The sequence below is a fragment of the Drosophila nasuta genome, chromosome 2L (assembly GCF_023558535.2).
Source record: "Drosophila nasuta strain 15112-1781.00 chromosome 2L, ASM2355853v1, whole genome shotgun sequence".
NCBI lineage: Eukaryota > Metazoa > Arthropoda > Insecta > Diptera > Drosophilidae > Drosophila > Drosophila nasuta.
In genome coordinates, this window is record NC_083455.1 from 19,708,311 (window position 1) to 19,735,326 (window position 27,016).

Below are 27,016 nucleotides of genomic sequence, written 5' to 3' on the forward strand. Positions count from 1 at the left end.
CCCTTTCGTACCACCTACCCTTCGCTGTCCCTTCTCGCTTGTCAGCTCCCTGCAGCTCCTCCCCGGGGAGTCACGGCATTGGCCTTGTTCCGTACCCGGGACAGAGAAACTCATTTGTAAGACGAGTGTCATAAAAAAATTGCCAAAAGAAATTAGACGAGTCCTCTCCAACTGCTGCCGGTTCTATCTAAAATGTGCGTCAATGTCCAATGTGCACCTAAAAGCGCGCTTTAAAATCGTTCAAGTGACCCACAGCCTTAAAAGCTAGGCAAAGGAAGGAACTGACACCGTGTGACTAGAATAGACCCAACTTTAGCTCGTTTAGCACACAGTCGATTCTTCTTCACGTAAATCTCATTAGACATTAGCAAAACGAAATTTTCCTTTATTATTCTTTTTAGATAGTATTATAATCCCACTGTAATGAAATTATCTATACTGATAACATTTTAAAACTTCTGTCAAACACTGTGAGAATTTCTTCAATTAATGCTTTCACTTTTGAAATCAATTATGGCATAAACAAAAAATATTAAAGTATAAATATATATTAGCAAGCACAATGCTACTTATGATCGTGACTTCTCATACAACGTATTTATGCAGGGATTATTTAGCAAATTATCACAGATAAACATCACGCACATTCCTATGCTTTCATAAAGATTCACTTTATTTAAGCTCCACTGTAATTCGGAAGCCAAGCGAAAAATTTTCCAACAACATGGCATAGTACTAGGAGAGTAAAAGTAAAAGACGCGGGAGGCAGATACTGTGGCATGAGACATGGCCAGCTTAGGAGTAGGACTTAGGGGGTCTTAGCCATTTCATTTTTAGCCTTGTTGCCTCGGCTGTTTATGTGTGTGTGTGTGTGTGTGTGTGTGTGTGTGTGTGTTGGTCTATGTGTTGGGCTGCGTGTATTCGTGTGTTTTGTAAAGATTATGCGCTTATAATGGGCCGCAAGTTTCCTCGACGGCCATGGGCCGTTTCCAAATCTCTACAAAATTGGCTTTTGAGCGCACATAAAATGTGTAAAGCGGGGAACCGAGTGTTACAACTGTTAAGCAAAGGCGCATAACAGCCAAAAAGTAGATAACAACAACAATAACAGCAGCAACAACATTTAGAACATGCCATAAATTAGAACAGAAACGAAGTGAGTGCATTGTGTATCCGCATCCGCATCCGCATCCACATCCTCATCCGCATTCCGCACTTATATGACCCAACCATGTGTGCGCCCAGCCATACAGTCAGTCAGTCAGTCAGTCTGTCTGTCTGTCTGTCTGTCGGTCCCTCTTACCGTCGCCCCATATCGCATCGCTCACAGTTCCCAGCTTACAGATCCCGCATGAGTCGTAAAACGCAACATAATGAAACATTATAAAAATCATAAAAATCAACATCATATTTATGCACAAGGTCCGGAAACGCAGAGAAAGAGACAACGGCCAATAGCAAGAAAAGGAAGGGAAATCTGCTGAAAACAGCAAAATATGCAAAGTGACTGTCGAAACATAACGCAAGAACACAAAAGCAAACGAAATTGTTATGATTCTACTTGTAAATATCGAACTTGTTCTACTCTTCATTAAGAGTTTCCAATGAAACGTACACTGCGTTGGTAACATACTAATAAAGAAATGAAAATAATTTCTCTCATATTACAACAATTCAATTCGAATTCCACATAAAACTTCAAAATATAAAAGAGTATCATACTTCATTTAAAATCTTGGTAATTTTCGTACAATCAACCAACAGCATTCATATTTATTGTGCATATAATGTTCAGCCAATATTTGGTAGAAATATAAATTATAAATTGTGAAAATGCTGTGAAAAATAAATCATTCATCGACTGCAATTTCAATATGGCCAATAATGTAAGATGACATTTCATTTTTAAGATGACATTTCATTTTTAAATAATTCATATAACTTAAATCGATTCTGCAACTTTCGTCAAACAAAAATAATAAAAAATACGACTTACCTTACCATATACGACTATTGGCAATTTCATTCCACGAAAACTAGAAAAAAATACCAAACAAAATACGCTATTACTTAAATGTTTAGAGTGGTACATATATAGTAAAAAATTTCATACTAAACAGAAAATACAACAATTTATAATAATGTATGCTGCTACTGCAATAAATATGCAAAGTGTCCTTAACACACACGCTCCTACGCTCTCTTGTACACACACGGACTCGTAAATATACCAAAAATATTGAGTGCGTGTGAGTGAGATTTTAAAAGGAGGGGGCAAGAAGCAGGCGGCAGTCAAGAGCGCAGAATGCTCGTAAATTTCGGTACTGCTGCAATTTCTTCGCACAGATTATAACTTATGAGACGTGGCGGCCGGCAGCCGAAGACACACAAAGAGAGAGTGTGGAGAAATAGAGAGCCTCTGACGGAGTGCGAGAGAGTGTAAGTAGCCCGCACCCGCTCTCTCTGTTTGTTGTTTTTATCATGAATATTACACCAAATAAGCGCGATGCTGTCAAATATGTGTGTGGAGAATGAGAGTGGGAACGGATGCTAGCTGAGCTTGGCTTTGTGGAGTTTTGTTAGGGTAACCGTTTGTCGATCTCACACAAGTTTTATGACAGCCAGCAAGAGTTATGTTTGTGTGTGTTTGTGTTGGTAGTCTTATCACAGACCACATGATGTTCTACTCTCCGTCTTTGCATATTAACATTTATTTTTCACAGTCATTTTAACTGCGGCGACAACACAGCAGAAAATTTTTACTGCTACTACGCTACTGCTGAGCAACTAAAAACTGACAGTACACAAAAAGTGTTGCATAAAACGCAAAGCTGTTGCTGGTTGCCGCTGCCCCAAACCGCAAGCGCAGCTGTCTCGCTCTATCGACGCAAACACACACACACACTCATGCATGCACACACAACTGTCGGATGGTTTGTCTGACTTTTGCTTAACGCTATGGCGATATGATTTATGCATATTTCCCTGTGAAATCTATTGAGAAATCAGTGACAAGCAAAATATGCATGAACTCTTGCACACACACACAACGCTCAGCACACAGCTGCATATTTACTATATGTGCATACATGTGTACTTACATAAGACGCTTAGCAAATGGACAAGTTCATGCATGTGGAATCCCTTGAAACTTCTGCTCACACAAAAGCACTAATATTATCGATATGAAAAGTCATTGTTGATTTTTATGCGTGACTTTGAAGCACCTTTTGAACCGCTTGAAAAAACACTCAGCTTTTGTCAGCGATTGACAACACAAACACAAAACAAAAATCAAAAAAACTAAAACACACAACAGCAAATACGATAAGCTGCAGGCGAGTACCGTTTCAATGGTCCGCCATCTTTTTTTTCACATGAAAAAAAAAACACTTTTGCAATATGCTTTAAACACAAACACGCACTTAGATTACCTAAGCTTTATGCAATATGCGCATATTTAATGCGATTAGATTGCATAATTGATTATAGATTAATTATATATGCACTTTTTCCAATGCGAATTATGGCGCACAAATAAAACATAAGCATATTTCACTTACTGATTTTCACTCACACCGACGATTGAATGCATTTTGTTGTTGTCGCTTTTGCGATTTACTTTTTGCGCGCACTTCACGTTCCTTAAAATAGAACCGAACTTTTCGATCGACCGGCAACAACTAACTGAGCGAAATCCTTTGACTTTTTTGTTAAGTGTCTGATCTGTTGTTGCTTTTAAGTGCGACAATTCCTCTCTGCAAATTAGATGAGAGAGCCTACAAACTCTTAGAAAGAGAGAGTATGTGTTAACGACTTGTGGCTGATCGGCTCCTTTGCGAGAGTAACAAGGATAACTATATCTGCATGAAAGTATTCTATGAAGAATTAGGCATAGAAATCGGCAATGCCTACATCACAACTTCGGGCAATTATGACGTCACGCTGGAGGTGTAATATGCGAAGCTTTGATAGCGTTTGAGTAACAAGGATAGCTATAGGAGCAGATTGTTGCTTTTACGTTCACTACAATTTGCAATTGAGCATCAAGGATAGCTGAAAGTGCAGACTGCTGCTTTTACATTCACTTTACTTTGCACCCGCAGCCAAAGACAATGCATTTTAGAAGGTACGCCATGCAAAATTGCTCTGCTTCGTTCAAGTCTTCGCTAGCTCCATTGTGACGTCAAGCAGGTCCTTCCATCTGCGAATCTGCATTAAAGCGTTGACCCTGCAAAGCAATAGAGAATAAACAGATTGATTAGCAACGACGGGTGGGAAGTGCTTAAACACATTTGATTAGCAAATGTTGCGAGTGTCAGCAACAGCTTTAACCTTTGACATTGCTTTGCTTTCTAGATAGCGATGACGCCTTATTATGAACACCTGCTGACACTGACACTAAAACCTTTGGCAAGGATGATACCATGATGTTGTTGCTATTGCCTTGGCCTGTCATATTGCTGTCATTTGCACACATTTACCGTTAAAGAGCGTACACAAAACTGTTGCAAAGGCCGCGCACATCAAGAGTATCTCCCCACACTGCTGACACCCAAAACACACACAAGTATACACACACTCATACGTAAATAGTTTAGCCAGCAAGGCCAAACATGCACACACATTAACAACATGAGGACATTGCATTGAATTTGAATGGCACAAAGGCGACAGCGCCCAGAGGAGAAGCTATCAGGTGGTAGGCAGGAGGTGGGGAGGCAGCTATGTGCTACAGGTCCAGATAAAGTCAACACAGCATCAAATTGCCAATAGAGCTGACAAGGGCGGCCGCCAGAGGGCGCAAGAGAGCGGCCAGAGAGTGGGCAGAGAGCAAGGCAAAGGCATTTATAGAAATTTTGCAGAAGCGCAAAGCAAACAAACCGAATGGATGAAAGTGCGCGCTGGAGCGGGACAGACAGACAGACACAACGACAGAATTGGGGGATGGGGCGATATAGCAATAAGCATGATGGATACAGAGACATGTGACTGCTGTCTCCCTTCCACCTCTCCGCACACATCACATTTAGCATGAATGTCGCCTTTGCATAACAAATGTTAGCAACATGTTTCAATAATGAGCAGCCGTATCGCCGCCTATTCTCCTCCCCTCTCTCCACCCTCTCCACTTGGTTCCATTCACATTGCCATAGCCATTACCATGACCATTACCCGGCGACTGGGCACGATTGAGCAATACGCTGGACATCTCCGCTGGCGCTGCCTCCACACTTCGCCTTCCTCGCGCTCGTTGATACTTTGGGCACACTCCCAGACCATCAAACATTTGAACTACAGGGTTAGCCCTTTATAATGGCGTCTCGAACGAGTCCAACTCCCTCTCTCTCTTTCTCTCTCTTTGTGGCTGGCGACTGTGTCACAGCACCAAATTAATCGTTTCCACTGTGCGGTCGACATTGAGTTCCCCCTACAGCTTCTCACCATCCCGCCGCCCCCGCAGTCAGTGTGCGCCTCATTTGTTATGGCCATTTGCATAAATAAGTCACTGGCAGCGGCATTTTGGACCAGTCCAACACTGGACGACAATCTGGACAACAGGACAGACAGACAGACAGAGAGACAGAGAGAGCATCAGGACATCGCAACGACTGGGACTGAAGTTGGCGGAAATTGTGTGAATAACTTGATGAATGTTGTTTTGAGGCCCGGGTCTCGAGTTAGTTGTTGCCTGATTTGCTTCTCTGCCTGGTTTCATTTTCTGTTGCTGTTTGGCTTTCGATTTTGGGGTTTTAGGGCCTCGCTTTTGTTTCGCCTTCCAACATTTGCCATCGATTGTTCGGAGGTCAGACGGAACTATCCATCTAATGCTGATTGCATCACAGCGGGTTGCTTACTTTAAATATTTACTTGTCAACTGATTCGATTGATTATGCCTGTAAACATGGTTAAGCCTCACCTAACTTGACCACTGATTTGGGCAGTTTGTGGGAATTCTTAAGCTTGCTCAAATTCTAGGAAGTTTGCTAAAGGATTTCCCAAAGCCTGCACGAATATATTCCTCAAGGTTTCGAAGGGATCTTAGGACGATGATATTAAGATCTTTACCTCAAATGAATATTATAAATACATTTATAATTTATTAGATTAAGTATCCATTACGTTTCTTGCTCAGCTCTGTGTATTTTCTTAGTTCCTGAATCCTTTTCCCATACTGACATTCAAAGTGATTTCCTTATATCACAGATTCTTCTATTTTTAAGATGGAATTTTCTACTCTCAACTAGTTTTCTTTTTTCTACTCTCAACTAGTTTTGTCTCCAACTCTTTTCTTTTTTCTAATCTTATCCGTTCCTCTATCCTTTGCATTTTCCTTAGCCAAGTCAGTTAACTAGTTTGTCCTTTTGCTATCTCCACACTCCAATCCTAAGCAAATTTCCATTTTAATGTTCTCTTTGTTTAATCTACTTTCAAATTTGCTGCCAATTTTTGAGACATCTTTGCCACTTTCCATCTTTACACCTACATACTTGCCCCTCACTCTCTATCTCTCTTTTTATAGCTTTCTCTCTCTCGCTCTTTCGCTCACTCGCATATCATGGCATTCACTTTTATTTAAGGCAAGAGGCAACAACAATGTTAAGCATTTAATGGCGACAACAACAACAACAGAAAGAAGAAGTAGAACAACAACAGCAGTAACAACGACAAACAACGGCAGTCATTTTGTAACAGAGCCTAAAGAGTCCTTGCTCCCCATTTGTCCTTGACGCGTCCACCCTCCGTCTCCTCCTGCTCCACAGTAGCTGCGCCTTCGCAGCGAGTCCTGCTGCAAGGATGCGTGACAATATGCCGTTTAATTATACGCCGCGACCCTTTTTCCAGCTCCTTCTCTCAGCTCGCTGATGTCCTTGTTGCTGTTGTTGTTTCTGTTGCTGTTGTTGTGATATCGCACACACATTTTAAAAGTCAATTATCCGCACATAACGCACATCGTTGACAGTGGCATGAGGCATGAGATGAGTCGACTTAAAGGGCGTGAGAACAGAAAGTAAGAGGACAAGGGCAGGGCAGAGCAGAGCAATGCCCAAGAAGCCGTAACATTGCCAGAGCGAGTCCTTTCTCTTTCTCTTCACATCCTTGCCACGCGTCAAATTTGGCGCGCGCTTTTTAAACTTTCTCCTCTCGCCAAAAGTGATGGCAGCTACAAAAAGTTTATTATTTTTATGAGACGACACCGCAGCGTCCTTCGAAGTCTCCTCCCTTCACTCTTCATGCTTCACTCAACCATTGAATAACGCATAAAAGAAAGAAAGGCAACGGCACTCGCAACAATGAGGAGTCACCCTTATACCCCCGATAAGTCGATACTCGATACTAAAAACCGATAATAACATAATCTGACAACGAGCGTTCGAGTAGTTTCGCTCGCCTTCTCGCACTAACGAGCTGGCGCGTGCTTTAGTTACAGTTAACAAGCTCGTGGCATGCCTCAGGTTAGCACTTGCCGGCAACGGGCCATAAAGCAGGGGCAGCCACACAGTGAACACGAGCCGATTATAATCGTGAAGGTGCAATGGCAAAGAAGGCAACACTGTGCCACAAGCTTGAGTTTTGAGTTTAAGAAGGGATTGAAAGAGTTGTCAGTTAAGAACTAGCAAAAATTGGGATTATCTTTTCAAGCAATTAACTTAATTAAAAATGTACAATATAAATCGAAATATTTATACAATATATACTTATTTAATACAAACAAGTAAGAAAGTTACAGTCGAGTGTGCTCGACTGTGAGATACCCGCTACCCATTTTTAGTAAAGGCAAAATATTGCGGTATCATTTTCAAAATATACCGAAAATACTAAAAAAAAAATACTAAAAATATACCAAATGGTATATTTGGTATATCGATATAGTACACCATTCAAAATATACCATGGACGGCACATTATACCAGATTGTCGGCCAAAGCAACTCAGACCCCTAGTAAGTAGGCGTTTTTGCCCATACAAAAGTATTTCTTTGATAACTTCCACAATTTTTATCTGATCGCAACCAAATTTTCAGGAATCATAACTACTATAGTAATTATAGTATTCGCAACTCTAGCTTTAAAATTACGCTTGTTATTCGATTTTTTTGATTTGTGGGGGCGGAAGTGGGCGTGGAAATTTTTTTTTTTTTCAAATGTATACTCAAACCCAAAATAAATCTTTAAAGAAATAAATTTAAATATATAATATTTATAAATTTTCCACACATTATTTTGGTCATATTTTTGTATAATCCTGAATTATCAATTTAATTGCCTTTAGATAATCACAAATTTGTTCAGTAAATTCTCCAATTACTATCTCTTTACTTTTCTTTATAATCTCACAATCTCCTTTACTCTTATTATGAAGAGAGAGAAAATTGTATATCAAAATAAGATAATAACAAAATAACAACATTTCAAATATATTTGTTTTCCCATGTTTTTTACAAGCTTAAATAATAATATTAATACTAATATTTCCTTAACTAATTTGCTTTATAAATTCTATACCTTATCTCGCTATATACTCCACTCTAATTAACAAGAAATATAAAAAATTACATATCAAGTCTTTAAGTACACCTCAACACATATTTATAAAATTCAAGTCGTCTTTTCTTCTCTCACTAAATAAACTCTTTTATTCTGTCTACCTTTAGCTGCATTATTAGGTCCCCTACTTGCAGCCAAAGTATTATATTACAAGTTATTAAATAGAATTAAGTTTTCCCCTAATTGCAATTCGCTCTTAACCATTTCGCTGGAGATTCCCCTCACATATTTCTTACAATTCGTTGCAATTTAATTGCTTTGCTTTAATCTGGGCTGTGTTAGCTAAAGCTGAAAGAAATAGTTGAAAGTAATATACTATTATGATATGAGCATATGTTGTCATGGAACTTTTTTGCTGTACTTTCTAAATTTAAAAACTACTTAATAAATCAAAAATAAAAAAAAGAATATATACTACAATCAGCACTCACATGAGATTTTCAAATAAAAGTACAATTCAAAACGTAGCTTTCCACTTCTTTCACTTTATTTTCTACTCAAATATGGAGTAGCAATCTTGACTTGTTCTTCACAAATACTCCAAATCACTTCCTTCCCATGCATTTTACTCTGTTTCTTTTTGCAGTTAATAAGATATGTAAGAACTCGTTGAGACTTTGCAGCGAAATCAATCAGAACCGCAAAATGTGTGCAGTGCAGTGTTGTTGGCAACTTTGGCTGTCATATATGAAACCTACAGCAGATAGTGAAGAGGGGAAGGAGGCGGAGGAGGAGGAGAAGGAGAAGAGCGAGGCAGGCATTTGCCATGTAATTGGCTGCAATTTGCATAACAATTCTGCGACTGTTTTGCATAAGTCCTGCGACGATGCAACATAATAACGGAGGCAGCACTTATTTTCACATTAGAAATTCCTTTTTGGGCCCCCGCCTGGTCCAAGGACATAAGGACATGCTGAAGCAGCAAGCAGGCAGCTGGCTGCATGCAGCAGGCAGAGGCAATTATGTGCTTCGCTTGAGCTGCAGCTGCAGCACTCGAAACACACACACAGAGAAAGAGAGCAAGAGCGAGAGCAAGAGCGGGAGAGTGAAATGAAACTCAAGATGCAGCCGTCGTGAAAGTCAGAGCCGGAAATGCAGCGCACAAAAATCTCTGGCAACGGTAAAAATGCAGCCATTTCCTTGGGCACGGCCAAAAAACACAGAGAAACACACAGAACAGCAGCAGCAGCAGCAGCAAACTGAAACTGAAAACAGAAACCCAAAATGCTATTTGAGCTAGCTGAACGGAAGTGTGCCGCATTTGGGTCTACAACATGGCGAACACACACACACATGTGCCTTACTTTACCAACTCCCTCCCCTCACCTTACTTCCCTTGCCATTCGACGATTGCCAGACATAGTTGCCATTGCCATAAAAGTTATCAAAATTGAAATTTTATTTAAAAAGTTTCTCGCTTTTGGCTCCCATTCCACATCTCGCAACCAACTTGCATATGCACTCAAGAAGTTTATAAGATCTACTTTAATAATGTCGAGTGCATGATTTATGCTCTATCCACACACACAAACACACACGCACACACACACATTGAAAACCCAACATCCATACGCCATGTGGGCTAAAAAAAAAATCTCATCATGAGAAATTAAAACTTAAACACAAAGCGTTCCGGCGGCTGGGCTAAATAAATGACGATGACGTTGATGAAGAAAAAGTCAAGAAAGCAATGCCAGTCAAAGCGGGGGCGGAGGCGGAGGCAGGGGGCGTGGCAGCTTGTGGACTTGTAGGTCTGCATATGCAGGCAACTAAAAGCATTTCCTTTTTGCCTCAAAGTATACGCAGTGCTCGAACAGTTTCAGAGCTATTACGCTTGATTGGGTTTTACCTAAGAAAATACGCTTCTCTTATTACCACTCCTCCTCCTCCCCCTCTAGTTAGGTGGGTAGTCCAGGTAGCCAGTGCAAAAGAGAAGAAAAAAATATAACGAAAAGATGTTAAATTAATCAAAATGTAATGCTTGGCCCCATGGCAACATCAAGACAAGAAGGCCGCCACACAAAAATTAAGCTAATAAATTCACAAAAATGAGTTCGACGCTTAATTTGCCATGAGCATTTTTCATTTTATTTCGCGGCAAGGCGAGGCGAGGCAAGCAAAAAAACAGAAACACCAAATCTAAATGGTTCAATGCTAAGCCAAGGCAACAAAATAAAAGGAAAAAGAAAGAAAACCCAAAGCAAAGAGAAAGAAAAGCAACAAGAAATGAGCTACCACAAGCTGACGGTATTCATTGCAAACAAGCAGAGCAAACAGAAAGAACTCTAATGAGGTGGACTAGGGAATGCTCTACGCCTCTCTCGACTTGGAACAGCAATTGGGATTGGGCATACATGGCTAATGGATGCTAAAAGCTTTTTATGAAACACCTACATACAAGATATAAATAAAATAAAGTATGTGTAAGGGAAAAGAATTAAGCTACTCATACGCTCTACTCGTATTATTTTCAATTTGTGATGTAAGATATAATAAATTCGTAAAGAAACACCTCACGAAATATAAATAAAATAAAGTATGGGTTATATCGAGAAGAAAAAGGATTTAAGCTGCTTACACCATGATTCATTTGCTTGACCATTAAATAATCAATTAAAGTAATTAAAGTAGAAAAAGTTAGGTTAATAATATTAAAAAGGAAAGGAACTAATCTTCACAATATTGATCATTAAAATTACATTTGTTTAGAATAACAGTTATGACTTAGATATTTTGTTCTAAAAAATGTTATATCAAACTAAAATGAAAATATCTGTTGGAATGTTCCCATTCAAACAATCAAGAATACTATTTCATATATCGAAAACTTTAATATATTATATGTAAGTCATATTCAAATGATCTGGTCACACTAGCATTTCCACTTTCCTTGTTGATGTTATTTTCAAGGTGAATATCAATAATAAATAATACTTATTATAACAAATATTACGAATTCTTCAACAAGCTCTCTCTCTAAGTGAATATACCCTACTGCAAAGCACAGTTTATCATTAATACAAGAGAAATATATCCATGAAGTGCATGGTTTGAGAGTGCGCCTATAATAAATAGGTGCTCACTTAGCTTTGGCTATGTAAATTAACAAAATATGGCCGCAGTTAATTTGCATAAAGTACAAGTAAAACAAAACATTGCTTTCACTTCTTTTATTTTTATGGCCCCCCCAACTCCGAACTAATAATATAAATTCTGCTCACACCACGGTTAATCTTAATTTCTCACTGTTTTTCTTTGCTTCTTTTGACTTTTAATAGACTTGACTTTCGGCCTGGACGCGGCGTTTACGATCTGCAAATTAAGAACACCTCGTACAATCGAGACAATGGACGATTCGAGTGTCGCATCAAGGCCAAAGGCACCGGCGCCGATGTGCATCAGGAGTTTTACAATGTGACCGTGTTAACGGCCCCACATCCGCCGATGGTAACACCCGGCAACATTGCGGTCGCCACCGAGGAGAAACCACTTGAGCTCACCTGCAGCAGCATTGGCGGCTCACCGGATCCTATGATAACGTAAGTTCGCATTGTTAATGATGCACTTCTCTTTTGAAGCACTCACTCGCCTTTCAATGCTGCACTTTGAATTTGGCAAATAGAATGTAACACATTATTTATAATAAATAATTTCATAATATATTAATTTAAAATCCATCAAAATGTATTTGGATCAGATAAAAAATGGCTATATATCTAGTATATTTTGTCATATTTGGTACATTTTGAATGTATTAGTATATTAATATACCGAAGAAATATTTTGAAACATTTTTATTGGTATATTAATTTAGTATGTTTCAAAAACCGAATACAAGTTCCGTTATATTTCCAATACTTTGTTGGTATATTAATTTAGTATGTTTAATAAAACCTCAGTGTTTTATTTTCATTAAAAACTAGTATTTGTGGAGCTTACTCTTTGGCACATTTGGAATGTAGTGATATATTAACATACTGATTATACTTTTCGGTATTTTTCTATATTTTGTTGGTATGTTAATGTGGTGCAGCTTTAAAATACTATCACACTGTTTATTTTATTAAAAACGGGTCTTTGAAGAGCACGCTAATTTTGTACATTTGGAATGTAGTAGTATATTTATATACCAAATATACATTACGATATTATTCTATATTTTGTTGGTTTATTAATTTAGTATGTTTAAAAGATATTACAGTTTTCTGTTATTGAACACACACAACTATAGTTTTCTAAATTGTTTTCCAAAATCTCTCGGTCAGAGTATGCAAACTTCAGCTAACCAGCAAAAAACAGATATTTTCTCTTGAGTTTTTTTTTACTCTGTAACATTTTTGGGGTCAGCTGTCGTCGGCGCTGTGGTCAGCGACAGTTAAAGCACATCCGGCAGCAAGTAAATCACTTAACTGGTCGCCTTCATTAATAATCCCAGCCGGCACAGAGTTTTTTTGCACTTGTTAATTTTTTTTTATTTATTTGACGGCACTAAATCGCTGTCTCGCACTCTTTTGCCCACACTATTTATATACTTATTCCTGCCTCTCTCTCTCTTACTGACTCTTACACTACATTTTGGATTTGCAGCTGGTATCGTGAGGGCAGCAATGTGCCATTGCAGTCATATGCACTAAAGGGCGGCTCAAAGAACCACTACACGAATGCCACACTGCAGATACTGCCCAGAAGGGCCGATGATGGTGCCAAGTATAAATGCGTCGTTTGGAATCGAGCCATGCCCGAGGGCCATTCACTGGAGACCAGCGTGGCTCTCAACGTCAACTGTGAGTATAAAATTGTGTGGACCACGGGAGGGATTGAACCCAACCAAAAAAACACAAAAAAAGAATGTTATGGAATAATGCCAAAAAAAAAAGAAAGAAAACAAAGCCGAGAATATAAAAGAAAACGACTGAAGAGACCGAAACACTTGCTATAGACCCGAGATTTATGACTTGACCCACGATTTAATTCGAGAGGCTTTTTTCCTTTTGCGCCCCATGTGTGTGCCAAAACAATTTTGCATTTCGTATTTGTTGATTTGTTGTGAAGCTAACAATAATAGTTGTTTCTACAACTCGTTGATAAATTCTCAAAGTTTTGTCTCACTTTATTTGCCAAATTTTAAAAGAATTATTATTGTTTTGATAACCTACAAAATAGGCTAAAGAAAAACATTTTGAAATAGTGATTATTCCATCAAATGCTGTTTAAAGCGAAAACAAGGTCAACACAAAATCAACAAAGCAATTAATTCACTTTTCATTTTATCTGCAGTGGTAAATCATAATAATTATTATTCCCTAGCATAGCTATAAATTAAAACTAAATAGAATGCATTTGTTTATTTTTTCTCCTCTATTTTCATTTGGTTTTTTAAATTCTCATTTTTAAATTTCGCCCACATTTTCCTGTCTCACATAACGTGTCAACTTTATATCGCTTTGGCGTATTTTCTTGCACGTCTGAAAGAGCATTTGAAGTGCGTTTTATTGCAGATGGTTTTGCGAGGACTTTTTCCTTTTGGTTTGGTTTTTCTTTGCGCTTCTCCTTTTGTCAGTTTTTTGTAATTAAATGCAGCAGTTTGTTGAACAAATGTTGCTGTCCAGTTGTCACATGATCAACGTGACCCAGAAGTCGTGCACATAGCAGACCCATAAAGTGTCTGCTTTGCCACACACAAACACAAACACACGCACACATACACACACTGACACCCACACACACACACATAAAGTAGACTACTTGATTGTTAGTTATTGGTTTTCAGAGCGCAAAAGGAGCGTCGCTAAAGTTGGGAGCATGAAGCCTCTTCTCTTTCAAGACTCAAGCTGTCATATTAGCTGACAAGTCGTTGGGGAAGCACAGCGGGACGGGGGCGGGGAAGAAAAAGGAAGGAGAAGGCGAAAAGGCTGTGCACATGGCAACCATTGGAAGCATTTTTCTCGCATTTTTGCCAATATTAAATTTCATTTGAATGGGCCACGCTGCGTATGCGCAATAAACTTGTCACGTTAGTTGCATTTAATAATAAAAATCACTAAAAACGACATCATATGAAATCTGCATAAAATTTATGCAATCAAATAGAGTTACAGTTAGCTACAGACTTCTATTCTCGTTGTAGTTGTTGTTGTTGTCGTTGTTGTGGTGCGAAAAAAGGTAGCGCAAAAAGAACTGACAAGTAACACGATTCAACGAGGGAGGAAGAGAGACAGAGAGAGAATGAGTGTGGAAAGGGAAGCGCGCAAATATATTCATAGGAAAACATAAATTGCACTCATTTTTATACACGCCGGATTTGTAGCCGCAAAAGTAGACAAACAACAACAACATGGAGGCTACATACATACATATGTACATATGGTATATGCGTGTGTGTCACATGCAGTGGTCTCGTAACGTCAGCGTAACAAATATTTATAGTCTTTGCTATTTGGCACAGCAAACGAAACGAAAAGCCAGACAACACACCAAGAAAAAGTCTAACAACAGCCAAAAACTTTAAGAGCCTACGAATGAAGCAAAAGCTAAATACTCTATCAAAGAAAGGATTATATTAAACAAATATATACATTTTATTAGAAATTCAGTAATTGTTTTTCAAAGATTTCAAAATATTTGTCTTTAGTTAAGATTAATAAAAAGAGATTTTAAATTAAAGTGGAAAATGGTATTTTGAATCATGACAAATTACTTTTACTTAGAACTCTACCAAATGGAAATTCATGAAAATTAAGTTTAACAAATATTATTGAATTGAATTAAATACATTTCAACATAACTACAAATCAACTAACACAAAATTATGACGATGTTTCATTAACAATTATGACAAAAATCATTCTGGATTTCTCGAAGCAACAACCAGGTGAAGTTTACCGAGAAATCCCCAAAAGTAAATCAGCTTGGAAAAGAAAAGTTAAGATTGCAGAAGTTGATATAGGAATGAAGTTGCAAAAGAATTATGCAAATTAAACATGCTTAGAAAATAATCCTTTGCAGCGTTACAAACTTAATGACAAATTTTAATGCCCACTTAAGCGGCATAAAAAGGTATTACAGCAAGCTGGTTAAAGGCTCTACACACACAACAGCGAGCAAGAGAGAGAGAGAGAGAGAGAGAGTCACATATATTCGTGTAAAACGAAATGAAATGAAGAAGACACAAACAGACAGAGAACAACACAACCGAGAATAAATGACAAGAGGCAAGTTGGAATATGAAGAAACGAAATGCAGAGCAAAGTTAAGCCGAAGGCCAAGTTACTAGGAGAACTCGACTTGCCGGGTTGAGACTCCTTTTTAGCTACAAGCTTCAGCTCCAATTCCTCGAGCATTGTGTGTGGGCCAAAGAAGAAGAGAAGGGGGGGAGGGGCAGCAATTTTGGGTTTAGTATTTATGATGCTCATTTAAAATCCATTAGCAGCATAGTCAGCATAGGCCACAACGGCAAATAAAAGAGGCAGTAAGAACATACTACTCCAAGGAACGTGGCCTCATAATGTGAATGTATGTGAGTGTGTATGTGTGTGTATGTGCCTGGGCTATGAGCCAAAGTCAAAAGTGCCTCTGAGGTGCATTTAGCTGGAAGCCAAAATGTGGCCCATTCTGGCCACAAGGGCCAAACAGGCCAACTGGGAACTCACAACCTGTCCGAGACGTTTAACAACAATTGAATTTAGAGCGCTGCTCTTTGGCTCAACCACAGCACAGTTTGAGAGTCATTGCATAAACAATAGGCTATGGGAAAAGAAAGTTGTTTCGAGATGAAATCTATGCTTCGATCTAGCAACTATAAACATTGATAATATATAATTTGAATACAATTTTTATGCTAACATATTCGAATTAAATCAAATAGATTGTCAATTAAATGGTTGCGAAAATGGGAGTTAATTTAAAAATAAAATAAAACAAAATTTCAATGAAATGTAAGACAAATAATCAGCAATGTTTTGAAGTAATGTTAAATATGTTGTCAGTGCAAGAAGACTTTATATAAAATATTGGCATAATATTTAACTGATTAGCAATTCAAACAACAAACTAATTTATCAACAATTTCTATTTAAAATTGTAAACACAATAATATACAACAAGTTAGAAAGCTACAGTCGAGTGTGCTCGACTGTGAGATAGCCGCTACACATTTTGAATAAAAGCAAAATATTGCGGTATTATTTTCAACATATACCGAAAATACTATAAAAATACTAAAAACATACCAAATGGTATATGTGGTATATCAACATAGTATCACATTCAAAATTTTCCATAGACGGCACAATATACCAGATTGTCAGCCAAAGCAACTAAGACCCCCAGTAAGTAGGCGTTTTTGCTCATACAAAAGTATTTCATTAATAACTTCCACAATTTTTATATGATCGCAATCAAATTTTCAGGACTCATAAATACTATAGTTATTATTGTATACACCATCTCTAGCTTTAAAATTACGCTTGTTATTCGATTTTATTTATTTTCGGGGGCAGAAGGGGGCGTGGCAAACATTTGAAACAAACTTGATCTGCGTGCAAACATAACAAATGCTGTCGAAAAAAAATTATAGCTCTATCTCTTATAGTCTCTGAGATCTAGGTGTTCATACGGACGGACGGACAGACGGAGAGACGGACAGACGGACATGGCTAGATCGTCTCGGCTGTTGACGCTGATCAAGAATATATATACTGTATAGGGTCGGAGATGCCTCCTTCTACCTGTTACATACATTTCCTGCCGGCACAAAGTTATAATACCCTTCTACCCTATGGGTAGAAAAATGGCATTAAAAGTGCATAAATACTCAACTCAAGTTTATACACGGGTCCCAAAGGGTAGAAGAATAATATCGGATAACATTTGTGGAAGTTATTTAAGAAATATTTTTGTAGGGTAAGAACGCCTACTACGGATCTTAGTTACTTTGACTGACAATTTAGTATATTTTGTACTATATGGCATTTTTAGAATGTAATACATATATCAAAAATAGCTTTAGCTATATTTTAGTAATTTTCGCTAATTTAATTTGATATATTTTTGTATAATTAAGTATATTTTCTATATATTAATTCGGTATATTTTAATATATTCGGTATATGGTAGTATTTTTGTGTTATATTATTTATTTTTAGAAAAATACCGCAGTAATTTGCTTTTATTCAAATTGGGTAGCGGGTATCTCACAGTCAAGCACACTATAGCTTTCTTACTTATTTTCTTACTTTAATTTTACTTTAATTATATACTTAATTAAATTAAATTGTTACCATAGACACATCGACATTCAAATATTTTATATTAGTATTAATTTAATGTGACATTCTCTATAAACAGCCTTATTTATTTGTACTAAACAAGCATAATACATCTTTGTGCTCAATATCAAATTAAAATGGCAAGCACTGCTTGACAGACAGGCTGCTGGCAGCGTGCAGTTGGACAAGCATTGGGATTGAGCGACAGATATGAATGCGAATGGAAGCCAAAGGCGACGTTGTCCTGCAGTCTTAATGCTTGACTCTGATTGTGATGGATAAGCAATTGGCAACATTAGACAGCAGTAGCAGATAGGCACATGCCATCTCACTCGCACTCACACGCAGCAAGACAGATAGTTGTGGCATAGAGGAAGAGAGATAGAGATAGATAGAGAGAGAGAGATAGAGAAAGTGAGCGGCAACCTGACAAATGGCAGAGCAATTTTTAATTGAAAATGTTTGCATGGATTCTTGCCAATGTGATTCCTTGCATGTGAAACGGAGTATCCTCCCCTCCGCATTCCTCTTTGCCTCACAAACTCGACGTGCCACGTCGCTGTTGATGTTGCTTCTTATGTGTGTGTGTGCGTTGCGTGTTGCGCCTGCATTTGATTGATTTATGCCTCAACGCGAGGCGAGTTGAAGCGGCACCAACTGCGTTGCCAAAAACCGAGGGGAAAATGGCAAAAGTAAGAGAAGATGCACACAAAAAACAACAACAAAAAAGGAGTAAAAAATATGCGCTGCCATTTCAAAAAATAAACTCCCAATGCGTCATGTCGTCAATGTCAGGCGTCGACATCGTCGAGTGCTGAGTGTTTTATAACGTGCGAAAATCTCAAATGAAATTATTACAAATTTTTGTGGCATCTCTTTTGGAGTTATCGAGTACACACATCGTTTCTGTGTGGTGGAATATGCTAATATGATGAGCAAAAGTGAAATTAGAGACGTCACGCTGAAAGCTATGCCTGCAAATTGCGCATACGCAACGTGGCCGCCCATAACAAAACAACATGCTAAATGCGACACGCGGCGCTGTCAACTTGGCACAGTTTTTGGAGGCAGCCGCGAGATGCACACACGCACACACACACACACACACAATACACGTGTGAGGCACGTTTTGCTCATATTTTCAGTCGACCAACATACCGCGAATTGCATTCGTTTTGGGCACTCCAACTGTGTATGTGTGTGTATGTGTGTGTGTGTGGGTGGCACGTGACTTTTGTGCAGTTGCATGCAACTCACGTAATAAACCTCGCCTCCATTTGCCAAAAAAAAATAGGAAAAGGAAAAGAGTCCTTGGCCAGAAAGTCGCTGGCGACGAAGACAAACAGGACTCATGCCTGCTGAAGTGGAAAGCAAAGCCGTTGAAAAGACATTTCAATTTGAATAAGGTAAAAAAAATGCGAAAGAAGTATTGTAGGGAAGCAGAAGAAGTGTGTGTGTGCAACATCACCTACTACTCAGGTGGCATGCAAATGCATTCTGCGTGCGGCATCAGCAACGTCGTCGTCGTCGTCGTCGTCGACTCTGACAATAATGCGCATTAGCGTGAAATTCCTTGGCACAAAACCAAAATCGACAGCGCTCCTTTTGCGTGCCAAAGCGAATGCAAATGCAAATCCTTAAGGCGCATCCTTTATTCGCCAAATATTTGCTAAGATTACTTTGATTCGATTACTCGCATACGCAGCAATAATTGCTCAATTATCAATAGTTCAATGATTTTTGATTTCACTTAGTTTAAACAAGCTTTTTGTGTGTGTGTGTGTTTGTTGAATAAGTTTTTTATGCGCTAACTAGCTAAGCAGACAACAAGCTTTTTGTGTGTGTGTGTTTGTTGAATAAGTTTTTTATGCGCTAACTAGCTAAGCAGAAAAAGTGATAAAAAGGGCATAATAAATGTATGAAAGATAGATTTGAACCATTAAACTATACTTCATAAATATTAAGTATACGCCAAATGTATCAAACAATTAGAAGTATTTCAAAATGAGTGAAATTCAATTAATGTGTTTCTGTTTTCCAGAATATATTACTAGAAATTTATATCGTACCGTACAAAAGATTTATATGTCAACTTTTTATTAACACTTATTATCTAAAGTTTTAAAACATTTTTTTATTAATGAATATTATTAATTTGTCATTTTCGTCCAGCTATTTCGACTTTGAATAAATATTAAAAAGATTTAAATATTATCTATTCATTTCTCATTCTAATCATGCATTTTAAAACATATTATCATAAAGAAAATATTGCAAATATTAATTTTTCCTGCAAAGAACATCAAAGTAGAATGCAAATGTGCTGCAATGATTTTTCTTTGCTTCTTAATGCTTAACGCTATGCATTAACTGCAAGACACCTTGACAAACGAAATTGTTGGCTTACATCCCCAAGGTAGAAAAACAGCAATTGCAACAAGAACAAGAACAACAATGATAAAAACAGCTAAAGCGAGAAGAACAAGCAGCGATTCTCGGTTTTACCGTCTCGGTTGTTATTGCTTGCCAATATCGGAGTCGTTTTTAGGGAGGGCCTAGAGCGTGAGTCTGCGGCTTGTCATTTTTGATTATGCCGTTGCCAAGAGGCAAAAGGCAAAGTGCCAAAAAAGCAAAAAGGACGAATTGTCTGTGCTCTGTTCTGAGTTCTGAGTTCTCACACGAAAAGCTTTTTCCACAGCAGGCAACGAAGGCAACGGCAGATGGCATTTGCAGGACACAGACACAGGACCAAGGACACAGACGCTGAGATGGAGAGTCGAGAGCATTTGCCGCTGGGAGCGATACAGACACGTGCTAATGCCCGCACACAATTGCAATTAGTGTCAGTGTGTTGGCATCGCCAGCCTTGGACAGAATCCTGTCCAGAGCACATTTGCATAGCCATGGAAAATGACGACGGGAAAACTGAACCACAAAAGAAAATGCCGTTGCCAAAAGTTGCACAACATTTCAGGCGTGTACAACACAGCTTCAAGTTGCCTTCAGACTCAAAGTTCTGGCCATATCCTGTGTCGATTGTTATGCTTTAAGATTTAGCTTTAGCCTTAGCTCAGTTTTCTTTAAGCTGATTTCAAGTTTTGGATTTTATGCCGACGGCAGAAGAAGGTTTAATGTATGCAGGGGAAAAAAAAGTAAAGGACATTCGTTGGCTACCTGAATCGCAGTGCACTTTAAGCTGCAGCCAAAGCGTAAATTATCTGCATAAAAGATGTCGAAATGTTTTTCTTTCGCCAGTGTGCTGATGACAAGCGAGCTGCTGCGTGTTTGGGTAGCGCAACTTAACAGCTTTTGTGACAAAGCAAATTAATTGCTACCCACTTTCAATTAACTTGCAGCGTCATTCGCTCGCCCACCCAACCGACTTCATCATCCAGCATCATGTGTGTGTGTGTGTGTGTGCAACCGCAAGTGTACTGCAAAAGTTTTGTTTCAACCTCCAGCAGCAGTCCTCGTTATGCACGTTGTTGTTGTTGTTGCTGTAGCTTCGACTGTTACAACGCGCAGCCAATTCAATTAATTTCAATGGCCATACATATGACACCTATGGACCAATGCACACAAAAGCCTTCTACCCCAAACCCATTCTCATTCACAATCCCAATCGAGCTCTGTCCGAAAAAAAAGTAGGCAACACACACTCACTTTTTTATAAGCATTTGCAAACGAACGATAAACATTCCAACAGCACCGTTGGGTCAGTGTTGTGAAAAGGGGGCAGGGGAAGAGTGAATGTATTTGAGAGGGGAAAAAAGTTTTTGCGAACTGTCTCTGGATTCTGAGGCCTGTCAACAGAAGCCGGCCACAAGCTTGTCAACAATTGTGCAATAAAAATATTCTGACATCCATTGAAAACTCTGTGTGCTCATATGCGTCAAGTTGTCTATGTTTTATGTTTGCTTATTTTCGTGTCTCAATGAAAAGTTATTAAAGTCCTGTTCCTGCATAATAAAGTGCAACTCTTTAATTTGTCCTTAACCGAAATTTTATAATTAAGCTGTCAATCAATCGAAAGGACTGAATCGTTTTAAAAATTTGAGCCGAAGATAACGTTGTTTCAAATGTTTGAGAAGAAACAAAAGCTTGAAAGAATTTTTTTGGTATGTTTCCAATGCTGAACTTAATAAATATACCATGTATGGCCTTAGGGATATTTTTTTGGTACATTTACAGGTATATCATTTGGTATATTTTAAGTCTGTTTTGCTTTTATTCAATATCCACTGTGTATCTCAAAGTCGAGCACACTCGACCGTAGATTTCTTACTTGTGTTTAATAAGAAAAGTGTTTTTTATATTTTTTTGCACTTGAATTGGAGTTTAACTATTAAAAGTTCTTACTTTCCACCTTTCAAATAAATTACAAATGACCAAAAAAACCTTCTAATATTTTTGCTCAATTCTTTTGAGGTTTCTGTAAATACACGTTCTCGAAAACATCTGTTTTTATATTACTTTCGTCTGCTATTTTTTTTCTATTTCAGATACGTTCACTTATAAAACTTCATAAACTTTTTAAAAACAATCATTTTGTTTAATTTTCTGGTGCATATTTTCTAGTTTATCTCTTTAATTTAATAACTTTCAATTTCACATTTTAAACAAAAACGCTTTCAATCAGTAATTTCTAAATCTTGGTCATCAACTCTAATCCTATCAGCAACTCCGCATCATCGTTGCAAATTAAAATGCGCATAAATTAAATCCCCGAAAAGGCAAAAGATAGATATTTCATTTAGCTTTATCACTGCATTTATTATAGTTTAATTTTTACGCTTCAGTGCAGCAGAAAAACCACAAAAAAATGAAACCTTATAAAAATCATTTTATGCTTTACTGCAGCTTCTCTTAAGCTTATTATGCGATATCTTCCAGCCCATTGCGGATTAATTGAGAGCAGTTTATTGATTTATTGCCAATTGGGTGGCTTGTTAATTGGTATTTAGTAAATAAATAAATGCTGAATATTGTTTACAATGTGCGGCAGCTGCAATTGGAAACGTATTTCCAAATGCAGTTTCGATATTTATTTTGTCACAACACGAGTCGTGTGGGAAAGTCATTGAACATGTGTTTCGTAGGAGTGTGTGTGTGTGTGTGGGTGTGTTTGTGTGTGTAGGTGTTGCAGTCACGCGCATCGGAAGTCACGTGACGTGTTGTGTGACACGTACGCGACAGCAGCTGCTCCTGTTCCTGCTCACGCTGTTGCTGCTCTTCGCTTGTCAGTTGTCGCTGAATCTGTTTGTTGTTGCTGCACCAACAGCAACTTTTCAATTTGGCAAAGACAGGGGACAGGCAGGTACATAATTCCATAGAGCAGAGAAGTTCGCTGCAGCTTTAAGCAAATGCAAACTTGACTCATTAAAATAACTCCGAGCAGTTGTGTGTGATACATCCTGCAGGCAGCAACCGCAACAGCAGAAGCAGCAGCAGCAGCAGTAACAACGACAACGACAACGACAACGACAACAACAACCAGTGCAGCATTAATAACGAGGGGCTCGGCCCAGTTCCGGGTTAAATAATTTAATTTCGCTGGCAAAATGGCCAACGGGCATAAGTAACGACCACGCGGCGTATGAGCAACGCTCAGTTTTATTTAACGCTGCCTAGCCGGAAGCCAGAGCCTCGTTTGGGTCGTGTAACGAGGTTTACACACACACACACACAAACACAGCAGAAGGGATGGTGGCATGGTGCAAATTGAGTGAGGCAGCAGAGTGAGAGAAGTGTGGGGAGGGGAGGGGAGAGCCGCTTGGTGGCAGCTTGGTGGCTTGTTGCAGGTGCAGGCGACGCATATTTCATGGCACTAATGTAGCCAGTCATAAAATCACAATGTGCTGCGTTCCAAGTGGGCGTTTGTGGCCGGGCGTGGCAACATGCATGTGAACATTCAGCGGCCAAGCAGCCAGCAGACCTGCTAACTTATTTTTTAAAAATATGCTAAAATAAAAAACTGTTGTTGGCTCTGTGGTCGACACTCAGATGCCCTGCGGCCAGTTGAGTAATATTTTATTACAATTATTCAACAAAATATCTTGGAGTCGTTTCTTATACAAAGTGCTATCTAACTTTCATTATTGTTATAGGGAATTAATACTTTGATCGTACTTGTAAAAGGAAACTAAATTTTAAAAATGTATTAAAATAAAAGAAATAATAAATAATAATTCATAATAAGATTTCGTAATCAACTTATACAATTTATTATAATAATATTTTTATTTTTGAATAAATAATTTTAAAATAATATCTGATATTTGTAAAATACCCAGAAAAAAACGGTATAGCCAAATTATTATAATGCTGAATTTTTTGATAATAACTTGAATATTAATTTATGTATTTATGTATTATTATGTATTTAAAATGAACTCTTCATAATGCAGTCCAGCTATTTTCAAGTATTTCTTTATAAGACCCATTTCAAAAATCCAAACCGATAAACAATTCTGGAAACCCATCAAGTATATAAAAAAATCATTAAATAATCATAATTCTAAAACAGCCTTTTTAGGCTTAAATGGATTTTTAGGTGTCTTAACATAAAATTAATAATTCTGTACACCTTTCTTCAATTATTTCGCGTATTTTTAAAACCATTAAAATTTATTCAAAAATCTTCAAAGAATCTAAAATTTAGAAATCAACTTTTCCTAAAATAAAATACTATACTCATATTCAATTATTTCATTTAAATAACTTTTAGCAACCCATAAACATATACTCAAAAGTCTGCAAAGAAACTAAAATCTAAAACAATATTTTGCGCACCTAAAAAAATTTCCTTAGCATATTCCAGAAAGCAGCCAAAATACGTTTAAAGTTCTGATAGCCAAATCCCCAAATGTCAAACGATAAGTATTGCACATGATGGCCAAGTCTGTCTTTTTTATTCGGGAAAATTATTAAAGACTAGCGAGGAGAACAGCATCTGGTAACAACTTTTTAAGCAGTTATTAAAACCTGATAAGCTGCCAGCTGTCTGCTGCACACAACTTCACGAACAAGGTGTCAAAATCATGATACCTGCAGCAGCACGAGCTCGCATAACACCCATGGCAAGGAATTTAAAAAGTAGAAAAAATCTAAAAAAAAAAAACGATGTTTTAAATTGAAAAAATAAAGAAACGGGAAAAAATCGCATAGCCAACTTCATGGCAAATGTCAGCAAGTTTTGTGGCAAGGGACTGCGACGATGTGCTTGGACTGGGGCTAGATGGGCGTGACAGCAACACCCGTCAGCGTGAAACTGCATGGCTGGCTGGGCATGAAAATGCCAAGAGGGGGGAGAACAGCAAGAGAGAGGGAGAGGCAGAGGGAGAGGTGGTTGAGGTGTATGGTATGCAGGCAGCATGTGTTGAAATGTAAACTGAGCTTGTTTTTTTTTTTTTTTGCAACGCGCTGCTGACAAGCGTTGCTCATTAAATTTTATTTTATAATTACACACACCAACACACAACACTCACACACACACACACACACACACGGATACGTACACGGACATAGGCTTTAATGTGTTGGTTTGCTTCGTAATTGGGTCTCGAGCAACATTGCAGCTGGTTGGGTTCCCTTTTTTTGGCCCCGATTCTTGGCCGTTTAGAATATTTTCAGTTCAGGAATTTGCCGCTCTAAAAACACACAACAGCAACACAATAACAACAACGTTAACTGCAAAAAGAACAACAACAGCAATAGCAACAAAGTCAACCGAGTTTAACAATAGGCATTTGGTCATTTGCTCAGTCACTTGGTGATTAAACTAAAGTATTTGAAAGTTAATTGGCACTGAAACGGTAACAACAACAATTACAACAACAGCAACATCGACTCGACCATAACAATGACAAGAAGTAACAACAACAACAACTATAGTTAGACGCTGTTATGCCTTACGCTTGACTAGCCAGCCAAGTGGCAGGAGGACCCACAAAAACCGATTTTAACCGAACAAAAACTAACGCTACATGGCTAGCCAGTTAAACAAAATGACCCATGGCACAGTGGAACATGTTTTTGGAATTTTTAAAAAGCTATTAAGCCCAGACATTATTTTATAAAAATAAAAAAAAAAACCGTATTATGCGATAATATACCTCGTTTGAGTGAAGTGCATTAAATGGTTTCATTTAAAATATTTAATTTTAGTTATTTTAGATTACCTCTTTAATTCTTGGGCATCATTTTGCATTATTTTGTTGGCAAATGTTTTCAGTAGAAAGTTGTCAAAATTAATAACTAATACACAGAAAAAGTTCTAAAGTACAGAATAAAATCTTCAATCAAGATTATATGATGTGAAAATTTAACCAAGAATGTTTATTCTTAAATCACGATCGAAACTCAACCAAAATTCTAGATTTTTCAATCTTGAAATTCAAGATAATCTTATATAAAATATTACAAAACTAATATTGTGATGATTATTATTTACTTATTTATTTATTAATAAATATGTGTTTATATAATAATTAAGTTAAATCTATACATTTCTTTACTTTGTTTTTTTTTTAGAAAACTTATTTTGAAATTATTTCACAAGAGCAATAGAATTAATAATAGTAACCTTTCTTATCAGTTCTAAAATAAAATTAAAATATGTAGATTTCAATTAACACATACAAATATTTATAAAACTGACAAAAAAAAAACAATCTAAAGAAATAATAGAATAGATTTTTACAAAAAATTAATAAATAACAATTTACTAATATTTAAAGCTCATAATTGACGATCATATATATTTCCGAATATTAAATTATATTATTATTTCACATGTACATATTACATTTAATTCGAACCACTGTGCCTAGAGCTGAGCACAATGCACTTGTTATAATAGCCAAGAGCCTTGGCCATTTGCTAGTTGCTGCGGCCGTTTCACCTCAAATGGGCATTATTTAAAAATGTCGATGGGTCACGCTGCTCGTCAATGTGCTCAGCCTGCCAGAATGTCCTGCCAAAGGCAATCGATGGTGGGGAAGGGGAGGGAGGTTAGCGAAGAAACAGGACCACTCGTTGTACGTGTAATTGAAAATGGTTATTGGCAAGTTAATGGGCCATTTTGAAGCAACGAACCGACGCAGCAAAGTTGCGCCTTAATTGACTATTTGTATGCGAAAGTCGCACACACAAGTAGTCTTGACCGACCGCTCCTCCCCCGTTCCCCCGTTAACCCCTTGT

General features: G+C 37.8%; 1 protein-coding gene across 3 annotated transcripts in view; it reads left to right on the forward strand.

Moving 5' to 3' along the window:
- The window catches only part of LOC132793285 (hemicentin-1), a 129,692-nt gene that overhangs the window by 78,740 nt on the left and 23,936 nt on the right, over positions 1–27,016 (forward strand). For all 3 annotated transcript variants that reach the window (XM_060803060.1, XM_060803071.1, XM_060803082.1), the window contains exons 4-5: positions 11,828–12,088; positions 13,137–13,333. In XM_060803060.1, coding sequence (XP_060659043.1) covers positions 11,828–12,088; positions 13,137–13,333 — 458 coding nt within the window. The remainder of the gene's footprint in view (positions 1–11,827; positions 12,089–13,136; positions 13,334–27,016) is intronic.